At 38.2% G+C, this 12,101-nt stretch overlaps 1 protein-coding gene across 1 annotated transcript in view; it reads left to right on the forward strand.

The window, feature by feature from the left end:
• The window catches only part of LOC121513112 (myelin basic protein-like), a 79,579-nt gene that overhangs the window by 52,358 nt on the left and 15,120 nt on the right, over positions 1-12,101 (forward strand). The window contains exon 3 of the mRNA XM_041792634.1: positions 481-556. Coding sequence (XP_041648568.1) covers positions 481-556 — 76 coding nt within the window. The remainder of the gene's footprint in view (positions 1-480; positions 557-12,101) is intronic.

Consider the following 12,101-nt stretch of genomic DNA (forward strand, 5'->3'; position numbering starts at 1 on the left):
CAGTCTCATAGAAATTAGCAGCCAAATTGTAGAATTAGAGTAAAATGTATATTATAATAGTATAAGTGGTTTTGAGATGTTGTAAAAGGATATTTTTGTTACAAAAGTGTGAATGCTGCCATAAATGATCACAAAATATATCATAAGAGTTGAAAAAAACATTTAAACATGATGATAATTAAGATTTTATTGACAGTTTTGCACACTTACTTGGAGTGATTCCTGCTTTAAATCCAAATAAAAGTAGAAAATGAAGAGGAACTGGAAGCAAATTATGTCAGTCTCAGTATGTATGCAGCACCTTCTTTTGGAGTGTAAGATGAATGGCTCTGAGTATAATACTGTAATTATAAAGTCCTAAATAGCTGCACCTATCTCTCTCTGACACTCTATCTCTCTTTGATGGTTTCTTTCTTTGCTCTGTTGCCATGGCACCTCAACAACTCACCTCTTCCATGTGTTTCTCTGTTCCCATTTAAGGCTCCATCACCTGAACCCAAAGCAGCGCAGACAGCGGTGGCGGCGCCAGAACCTGAAACACAGGATGAAGTCTTTGGTAAGAGGTCAAACTTCATCATTAGCTTAAATGACTTCATACAGAATTCTCAGAACAAATAAGTATTGAGTTATTTTATATGCATTGAAGTTGTATTAAAATGACTGCCAAAGTGCAGCACTGTAAAAAGCATTGGAACTTGTATGTAGTTCATCACATAAGGCTGGATTGAGCTTTAAATCCACAATGACAAATCATCCCCATCACCCATTAACCAACAGCCACATCTATCTTTATATTTGTAACAGAGAAACACTTTAAAACCCTGACTCAGATAACGCTAAGCCTCTGATGTGACATTTCCAAGAGTAAGCAGCTGTTCTGGTGAACAGTTAGCAATCACCAAAGATGGATGAAACTTACTCTTATCAGGAAGCAAGCCATTTCTTACAGTGATTAAAAATCAAGTGACTGTTACATGATTGCTAAAGTTCCTGTACTCTTAAGTTTTCCCACAGTACCATCATGGTGACGTGTCCAGAGTGAGGTTTAAACAGGATTTTGTAATACAGCTGCTCAGCAGATGAGGGCAGAGTTTGATGCACAATTAAAGGGGGCATATAGAGGTTGAAGATAGTGGCCTGCAAATGTGGTGAGTTCATATTTTTCTTTGTTGGAAACCAAAGCTCTAAAAAAACAAGTTCTTGGCAGGGTTTATAATGTTAATCTAACACTGTGCGGTTATTATAGATCAGAGAATATAGAATAACTTGATGCAAATCAATAAAAACTTGGTCTAGATTGTAGGTTTTCTTTTATGCCTTATTTTCTCATCACTAAGAATGAAAGCAGTCATGTCTCTGAGGCTTCCTGTCGGCTAATGCAAAAATGGCGACAAAAGCTGCTGGAGACCAAAAAACCCTTCATGGTGAATAAAATTAGCTTACTAACTCTGATGTGCACTGTCCACGTGCACTGAGACAAATGTCACTTACGTGAAGTGTTTGCTCCTTGGTTTTCTCTGTAGGACTATCATGTGAAGAAACATGCAACATTAGAAGCTTTTTTTTTTTTTTTTTTGATAGAAAAACTTACCAGATGTTCACATTAGTGTAGGATGAGCACAGAATGTTCAGAAACAAACAAGCTTGTCTTTGACTCTCAGTGTTGATTGTCTTCAGGGTGAGCTGAGGTGAAACATTGAAGAGGAAGGAGTTGGTAGTGTGTCCTGTCTGAAGTAGCTACAGCTGTCTATTGGACTGTTTTTTTTTTCTATTAAAAGTTTAATCAGCTTGAGAATGAAGCTGCTGAGGCCAAAACATTTCATGTTGAATTAAAAACATCTACAAAACTGTTAAACCTGCACATAAACATCAAGTTACAAGAAGTAGATCCTACAGATTATTATTGAGAAAAATAAATAGTTAACATAACAAAGAGGAGAGAGACTACTTTGTTTTAGTCAAATTTATCAAAGTCATCTGAAGAATAAAAAGTGGTTCAAAAAATACTCCAGAGCTTTATTTTATCAAATGGCATGTGACAATTTCATTGAGCCTCATTGATCCTAATTTTTTTTGTTCTCAAGCCTCAAGTTTTTATGAAAATGACACAACAAGCTTTGCACATCTGGACTGAGGGTTTTTCTGCTTAGATTTCAGTCAGGGCTCTGTCTCGACTGCTTTGAGACATTCAGAGAGTTGTCCGTAAGCTACTCCTGTGTTGTCTAGGCTGTGTGTTTAGGTCCATTGTCATGTTGGAAGGTGAACCTTTGGCCTAGTCTGAGATCCTGAGTCCTGCGGAACAGGTTTTCATTGAGGATAACTCTGAACTACTAAATTCAGCTCTCCCTCAACCCTGACCAGTCTCTCAGTCCCTACTGCTGAAAAACACCCCCACAGCATGATGCTGCCACTACCAGGCTTCAATGTTGGGCTGGTATTGGTCAGATGAAGAGCAGTGCCTGGTTTCCTCCAGACATAACATTTAGAATTGAGGCCAAACAGTTCAGTCTTGGTTTCATCAGATCAGAGAATCTTTCTCACAGTCTGAGAGCCCTTCAGGTGCATTTTTGTAAAATCCATATAGGCATTCATGTAGGGCTGAAATGATTACTCGAATTATTTGAGTGATTCAATTAAAATCATTCCTAGAGGCAAAATATCTGCCTCCAGGCTTTGCTTAAATCAGTCACGTATTCATACACACCCATACTATAAGTTCGGACATCACGCCGTGTTGCACCGCATACTGTTTCACACGGACGGCTATTTGTGTGGCACAATGCACTTGTTTCCGCTGTTACTATAATGTAACATGCATGATTTGAGGTGTGAAAATCACAAGGGAGGAGAAGTTGACGCAGTGAAGTTGACAGGCAGGTCAGTTTGCCCTGGCGACCAGCTCTTGGAGGAGTCCTGGTTGTGCCAAACTTCTTCCATTTGAGAATTAGGAGGCCACTGGGCTCTTAAGAACCTAGAACATTTTTTGGAGGCTTCCCAAAATCTGTGCCTTGCAACAATCCTGTCTCTGGGCTCTGCAGGCAGTTCATTTGACCTCATGGCTTGGATATTTGCTCTATGAGGCCTTCTATAGAGAGGTGTGTGCCTTTTCAAATCATGTCCACTCAAATTGACAAAAAATGTAAAAAGTGAAGGGGGTGTTAGTTCTTTCTGAACGCACTGTTTTTCTGATTGAATAACGCTGTGAGTAATAATGGCCTGTGACTTCAATAAAGGTCACTATTGACACATCCATAAAGAAACCTAATTTTTCAGCCGAGTTTCGTCCTGTTGTCTGTATGTGGGTGCATGCAGAGATGTATAATTGATTTTTCTTTTGTCTATGTCAATGTCATCTTTTGTCTCAGTTAGTAGTAGTGCCTTTCTGTGCCTGGGGAAACTCCACTTCTTGCACCCATCTGCTGTTCTCACTAATGCTCTGTAGAAAAGTTACACCTTGCACAAGTTTAGTCAGTCTGATCTACCAGCTACTCAATATGTTTCTTCTCCTGCAGCTAATTAATCTTCCATGTGTTTACACTTGTCATTGATCAGCATGGAGCAGACTAAGAGGATTCAGCTCTGTTACAAGTGCTACTTCAGACAAACAACCCACGCAGAACATGGTTTCATTATTTTTTAGTCCTCAGGGATGGCATGGCTGACAGGCAAAGACAGAAAACAATAGCTTATTGTATTAGTGATTAGGCTTTCTTACTGCTTTATTGATTTAGAGATGTGACCTTTGAAAATCCCCTCTTGTCAAACTCAGCTTCCCAAGATAAATGTCTTTGGATGCCTGGGATAAGAAAACATGGGTAAAGTCATAAAGGATACAGTTTAATCTGGTAATCTCCTTAACAGGGAAAATCTGGAGAGAATAAAGTAAAAAATTTTTTCCTTCTCAGCTTTTTATTTTTACACATCCATTTATGTGGCCACAGAATTAAAGCTTTCAGACTAAAGTAAGAGTCTTTTTATGATAAGAGTTTGTTAGATGTAGGCAGAAGTCAAAGCTGTATGAAGGTGGTTTTATTTGATCTTTTAATTTCAGAGAGCTGTATCAAATCATCTTTGTGAAGATTCCTGTTTGATGCTTGATGTTATAGTCATTTTTATATGTCATGGCCAGGCCTGTCCTCCTGAAAAAAAAAAAAAAAAACAGTGAATTACCCCCCCCGTCAGTTGTGATTTATTGATGCTATCAGTGCATGGGTGTTGGTTCAGTAGCACTGCTGTCTTCCTGACTTTATTTTGAAGCTGAAAAGACATGCTATTATTGAGTTCTGATGTTGAAATGACTGATTTTTTGCCATTTTATCCACTTTTTTTCCACCCATTTTTTTCAAATTTTTTCTGCATTTTTCCATTTTTAACTTAATGTTGTCCCATATTTTTGCCTTTGTTAACCAATTTCTGCAGCTTTTAACCTATTGTTGCCTCTTTTAACCAGTCTTAGCCACTTCTAAGTAATTTCTGCCAATTTTTAGCTGCTTTTCACCATTTTCCACCGACTATTTCACCTTTTTGCCTCTCCTAATTGATTTCTTCAGCTTAGATCCCAGTTTTGCCTCTTTTATTCTATCGTATCCACTTTTAACTGATTCTGGCCACTTTTTAGCTGCTTTTAACCTATTTCTGAAGCTTTTAACCTAGTTTTACCACTCTGTAACAACTATTCACTTCTTATTTCTACCAAATTTTTGCTACTTTTAAGCCATTTTTGCCAGTTTTTGCCAGTTTTTTTTCTGTTTGCAATTATCTAAAGTATTTCAGTTCCTTCTACTTTATTCTCTGGCACCCTGATGCTTGAGCAGATCATGGCTTAATTATGACGTCTGACATTACTTTCCAAATGGTTTCATTAATCCCCCATCCAGTTTGTAAGCATTATCAAAAAAAAAAAAGCAAATTCTGTATTCAGAAAAAGGGTTTACTTTTTAAAAAAGGCTATGTTGTGTTGTTTTGGTTTTTTTTCTTTTCTTTAAAAAGAGTGGCTAATAATCAGGTTAAATGTAAATTATGGTTATCGCAAATTAACTTTACAATGGACCATGATTTTCCTGACCTCCATGGGCTCCCTTGTATCCCCCTCATGGACTGCCTTGGTCATAGCTGTTCTCTAACAGTGTGTAAGCATCCCATGCTCTTTTCAAATTCTTGCTCTTGCTGAGAGAAAGTGGGTGTGAGATACATTTAAAGCGTCCTTCCTGCATGTGTTTCTAGGCTTTACCTCGTTAAGCCCCATTAGGTTGACTCAGTGAGTAGACAAAAGAAAAAAAAAAGATTTTTTTCTCAAACTGGCACTATTTTAGTGGTTTATGACTGCCAGGGAAGTCGTGCTTTATTAGGGTCTGTTTTTGTAGTCGTAATCAGCAGGCGTCTTGACTCATCCCGGCCTGTTCAGCGCCTGGGGACGTCTCCATGCAGCACTTCCTGTTTGCACTGCTTTTTCGCTGAATGGCAAACACCACCGTCAGCTGTGCGGCTGCTAAAAGCCCATTATGGTTCCATTACCTGACCCAGCCTGTAGCAGGACTTCTCTCAGCAAAACAGACCCCCCCCCCTCTATCTGCTTGTTCTGTCCTCACTCCGCTTGGGTCACTGTTTCTTCATCATCACAGGATGAACTGACAAGAAAGGATCAGCAGGTGTAGATAGAAGCCCTGAGGAGCACAAAAAACAGTATGATGGTCTTACCTGAGGTTCCCTGACCTGTATTTTCCAGTAAGATTGGCCTCAAAGGAACATCTGAGGATATTTGAAGAACGCAGATTATTTCAAGACTAAGAATGATCTGACTTTTGCCTGACTTTTATCTTAAAAATATATTATACATTTTACTTGTACAGTGTTTTTAAATGAGATGTACTTATAAATTATAATATTATATAGTATATCTCATTTTGAGACATTCATAGTAAAATTTGCTTGCCCTCTGTGGGACTGTAATGGCAGGATGAAGGTCTAATGCAAATTCTTGGCCATGGAAATCCCTTCCATAAAACTCCCACTACACAGTTTATGCCAGTGGAAGTTCAGAACTCTTGAGCTATTGAATCAGCAGAGCATTGGTGACTTTTACGCACCATGCACCTTAGCAGTCGTTGATCCCGCTCTGTGGTTTTATGAGGTCTCTTGCTTTGTAGCTGAGTTGCTGTTGTTCCTAAACTCTTCCCTTTTCTAATAATATCACAACTGACTGTGATATCCAACAAGGATGAAAGTTGATGAACTAACTTATTGCAAAAGTGGCATTCATCACAGTACCCAGATAAAGCCACTGAATGACCCACATTTTGGTTCACAAATGTTTACATATGAGACTGCGTGGCCAGGTACCTGTGGCTGGTTCTATCTATGTCTACAGTGCACTGGTTGCAGTTAAAATTAAGTGTAAACTGTAGCATTTTATCCTACAAAGCAGCTAACTGGTAGAACTTACCATTACTAGGGTTTTATCTTTCATTGCTTTGCTTGATGTAGAACTTGCACTTTTTGCGATACAAGCCAGTCAGAGCTTTTTTAATCAACATGATCTTTTAAAAAGGATATCAACATTGCTTTGCAGCATTGTGCATTACTCCTGTACTATTCCATTATTGCTTTATGAAGCTTTAGCTGTGATAGGATGCATTAGATACTGTGTGGCAGAAACCTTGTAACCCCTTACAAACAATACACTTAAAGCCTATTAAAGTGAGCACATCCAAGGATATACATCCACCGTCATTAAGCTATAGACTGCCAGGTTCATACAGAGAGAAAACAAGGATGCTGAAAGAGGCTTAAAGCTATTTCTCTGGAGCTCTGAAGAACACTGGCTTTTGTAATTAGTGATTAGTTTGTCTTTGTGCTTAACTCTCCTCCTACACTCACACTCAGGAGGAGAACTTCAGTTAAATTAATCCATAGGGGTTGGCTAAGCTCTTACACTGCAGATCAATTTGTTCTCAAGCAGAAGAGTTGGCATGAAAGAGAAGTTTTAAAAGTCAAACAAGAAAGGACAAATGAGGCTATAGCAACAAAAGCAAAGATTAATATATCCTTATATTCCTTTGTCTAAAAACAAGGAAGTCCATACCTCTTTTCACCGCCTCTTGTTTAAAGACAGCAAAGACACCAAGCAGTTGCTCCTTAGTGACACAGATTCCAACTTCAACCTCTTATTGTTTTAACCTACAACACAGTCTGTGAAGAAGTTCTTCTAATTTCTGCTGATGAGTCTTTGTGGGAGAGTCAGTGTTACGGGACTGCATGGGAAGTCTTGCATTTATACTCTTACAGTATAACAGCAGTTTAAAGCAAAAATCCTTCACCCTGGAACACAGAAAGGATATGAAAATGTACCTAATTAATAGCCATCATTACTTAATGATTGCACAGTGAGCACAAAATTAGATCTTGTTCCCCTGATCCTGTGTAAATGATAAGAGGCAAGGTCTATCATTTATACAAGACCCCAAAGTTACACCAGACCACAAAATAATTTTACAGTCACATGACTAAGCCTGCTGTGTCAGCTCTACACCAAAGCTGTAATTTGTCATGGATTTCAAGTGCTGCACACAATAAGCTGCAATATAACAACTCTTAAATAATAAATAGAACAACAATTATCCATTTTTACACAGAGCTGCACATCAGTAAAACTCAGTGTACAGCCTCCAATCTTTGGAAGGCTTTCCGGGCACTGATGTTGGATGAGAATGTTTGCCTTGCAATTGCTGAGGCATTAAGATTACCCTTAACTGGAGACAAGGGGCCCAGCACAAACCCTGAAAAAACTCTTATACCTTTATCCCTCCTCCCCCAAACTTCAGTTGGCACGATGCAGTCAGGCACGTAACATCCAGGAATCTGTGAAACCTGGACCCGCCCATATGACTGCCAGACACAGAAGCATGATTCGTCATTCCAGGTGCTTGGCTAGATGCTTGGTTTTATACACCTGTGGCAACAGACCTTCAACACCTAAATTCAATAATTAACAGGTGTGGCCAAACACTTCTCTTTTTAGTTTATTTTTAGATCCCTGCAAGATGTTTAGACTAATTCTATCATTGTCTGCAGTGATTTATCTCACTCTAAATCACAGAATATCTTTATCCACCAGTATGTCTGCATTATGCAAAGTGAATATCCACCAGTCAGAGAGTTTGGGGGCTGTGCCATATTGGAACATAGTCTGAAATCACTCCCTATTCATTACATAGTGTACTATGTAGTGAATTTGCCATTTCATAGTGGTGTCCAAATCCTAAATACGCATTTGTATACACTATATAATGCACTCATTTTATCCCACAATGCACTGTGAAGAGAGGTGAAAAACTAATGGTCACTAGCCCAGTCAGCAATATTTACCATCATGCATCGCAGTTGCTGCTCTCAAACATGACAGACAAACAAGAGGAGCACAGGAACACAGATCAAAACATTTTTTTAGGCTTTTTTGTTTGGTTGGTTTTAAGCAAAATATATAATCTGTAAGAAAATGTTAAGGACACTAAACCAACTACCCCCCCCCCCGATGATTACAAGACATGAGACCATCATCTTTATGCAAAAAAAAAAAGTGATAGGCTAATACACGAAAATATTTAAACTATTTTGCCACAAAAGTGAAGAAGTGTTATCAGTCTTTTTTTTATCAAAATAAGTTACATTTAGTATCAGTTTTCAGCAAAATTCTCCTGTTAATTTCAATCCTCAGCCTTTGTCATGGATATCTACGAGCTGTTGTTGCTAAATGTTTTAATCGTGAGACGCTATCACCTCATTGTCCACACCCAAGTAGTGCCTGAAATTGTTTTTGTGTTTTGCAGCTGAGTCCACTGTATAGTTCACTGTATGCTGCTCACTATATACTGTAGTGGATAGGGAGTGAGAGTGTGGTTTTGACCTCTTCATAGGGCTCAGAGCTATTATTGCATAGATTCAGCACAGAAGTATAAACCATGCTTAAGGTCGCACACTTCCTATCTATCTAACTAAAAACGCGATAGATAAAGAGAAGATGCCACTCAACATTTTTTATAACAAGCCAGTGTTTGACGAAAACGATTAGCTGACATGGGTGTAACATAAGAGATTGTCTCCTGGAGATCATCTTTTGTTTGAGAATCCATCTTTCTTGAAGTCACACTTGAGCTTATGTTCAGGAAATTGAATGATACTGGTGTGAGTCAGTTATCACATATCTCATACACTATGTGCCTTCCCTGTAATTGCTTTAGAGCTGCTCTTGATACTTGGAACAGGCTGGAGCAGATTGCATTGATTTGGTCAGAGGCTATTGGGCTCAGTCAGAGTGCTCTTCTTTACCGCTGGCTGAGAGGAAGCAGGAGGATGATGAAACTCTCCCCGTCTCACTGTTTCTTCTCATTATTTACCGTATGGAGGAGGCGTTGAAAACACAGATCAACCTGTAATGCAAAGAAAATAAGAGCAGGCCCTTAAGAAATTAGATTTTACCCCCTGAATGTTTTACATCAGGGTTAAGGAAGAAGAGCTGCATGCTGGAGTTAACACAGCAATGTGCCAAGTGATGTAAACAGCTTGTTTTTCATTTATCGACGTGCCCTTCATCTGGCCCCCACAGGCTCCTCTACTTTTTTCAGTTGTGCTTTTATTTTCATCCTAATTCTGCAGCCTTTATTGTTTACTGTATATACTAAAAGCTATAAAGCATGCAGTGGACTACACTGAAAGAAAAAGTTCTTTGAATCTACTTAATTTTAATGTGTACATCGGTCCCACACAATCAAAATGTGTAGATCTGACATCCCTTTCCTCTTTATGCCAACCTAACTATTACTCTTTAGACCAAAATGTTCCAATCAAATTAGAGTGTTTAAAGGAATCATGTTGAATCAACATATTATTTTCAAGTTACTGTTGCTCAAGTTACTATTGCTCTAATCAATTGTGTAATTGTGTACATAAGATGTTATTTTGCTAACACTGTGCTTTTAAAAGCATCTTCAGGACAGATTAATAACTCCAAAGACATTCATAAACCCAATATAAACTTCTCTTCACAGTAGATTGATGCATACAGAAACTGTAAGTATGTTTCAAACTGTACATCACTAGTGGCAACAATAAAACAAGTGCAGTAAGCTGTGGTGAGGAATGGCTCATAGACAAACTGAACACGTTTGACAAGCCCTCATGCAGTGAGCATAAACAGCTATCATTTATTTTTAACACAGATACACACACATACAGACAGGGTAGTCTGCACCATTAACCCCCTCACTCATGGTGTGACACTTGGAAAGAACTTGATTAAATCACTTTCAGTCAACTCAAAACAAATACGTAAATTATACATTCTTCTTTAACATGCTACATCTACTTGATTAAACTATGTTCACACAAGGAATATGATTTTATTGTGTTACATAAACTCATTTAATCTTAGTAAATGCAAAGACCTGCCAATTGCCTTTCTTTCAGTGTAAATAGAGGAAGATATAATAGGTTGTTTCCCTCTTTGCTTTAAAAGAAGAGCTTTAAGTCATTAGACATAGTGTTGTCCTAGTATTTTTTTATCAGACTTGTTGAGGATTCAGCATACATATATTGCTGTCTTAACCTGACACGCCAGATGGATGTGTTCCACACACGTCATTTGAGAAAAGGCAGAGGCTTTGAAAAAAACTCGGAGTGTGATTGGATGAACGTTCTGTCTGTCACATCTTTACGGGCTAATCAGAGCAACAAAACGCGTGACGTAGCAGCTATCAAGCTGTGCGTGCGCAGCTACTGAGGAATAACACGAAACATGGCGACTGTAGACATGTAAGTACTCGACTTTTGTCGTTTCTGAAAAGAAAACAACTCACTGCTGTTCTTTGTTCTTCTTTTAACAAAGAATTGTCATCAAGTTCTGATAAAACTGGCACTTTAGCAGCATCCACGCTAAGCTCTACTGCCATAATTGCACCGGCCTCTTGCTGCTGCTTGTTTTCGTCACGACTCTGCCATGCCTTAAAGTGCTGCCCCTCGTTGCTGATTGGTCCTGTCACTTTCTAACCGGGCCCAAACAGTTCAGATGGGAGCTTAACAAGATAAATTCGCTAGTAAAAAACAAGGAAATGGGCGTATCCATCTGCTTTGCAAGGTTATAGCTGTCTGTATTTTAAAGGGAATTATCTTTTGATGTCTTTCTCATGTTAATAAAGAAAAATGTGCATAAATACAGAAAGCTGGATTTTTTGGAGAACAGTTCTAGAAAAAAAGATAGTTGACTGTTTTCATGGTATGTGGAGCATAACATATCTGCTGAAAAAATGTATTAAACTGATATTTTGACACACATTTCAGTAAAAAAATATAATGTACTCTCTGCAATCTGAAAATTGCAGTAAGTCTTTTTGTGACAAAAACTAAACTTGTATGAACTGCTCAGCCTTAAGGCAGACAGTCTGGCTGTAACTAGTTTATTTCTGACAGCCACTCTCACACCGATTCATCTGAGATGCCGTATATCCCAGAACCAAGTACATGCTACAACTTTAGAATTAAAACTGGATTAAGTGTCCATTTAGGATTAGGGTAAGGGTTAAGGTAAGGGTTAGGATACCTAAAGTTAAAAGTTTAAAACCTGACCTGCAAAACCTGATTAAAAAATATTAAAGAAAGCAGAATAAACAGTCTGCTTACAGGAAAAAAGCTTGTCCTCAATGAAAACATTCCAACACAGCCATTGAGCTTACGTAGCTCCATTAGTTGCGTAAGCTGCATAACTAACAGAGTTATGTATCTATTGAAGCTAAAGCTAAGCACACAAATTAGCTTCATAAGCTTAATATCTGTGTTATCTGCCTAGCTAAGCTAGCTTTAGCTATGTTTGCTAAAGCTCAAGCTACTAAAGCTAATTTAGCTATAGCTCCTTCATAAATGTGTCAGAGCTGCTGTCAGAGGGCTGACCAATTATGTGATATTTAAAATAAGAATATGACTTGAAACCTATTGTAGTTACATAGTAGTTTGATTTGAAATGTAAATAATAAACATTAAAAGGCACTGCTTTCACCAGGTATGATTTCATTTAGTATTGAAGAAATCCAGTATAATTTCCTTTTTATTAAAAA

This window comes from Cheilinus undulatus, linkage group 8 (genome assembly GCF_018320785.1).
Source record: "Cheilinus undulatus linkage group 8, ASM1832078v1, whole genome shotgun sequence".
Taxonomy (NCBI): Eukaryota; Metazoa; Chordata; class Actinopteri; order Labriformes; family Labridae; genus Cheilinus; species Cheilinus undulatus.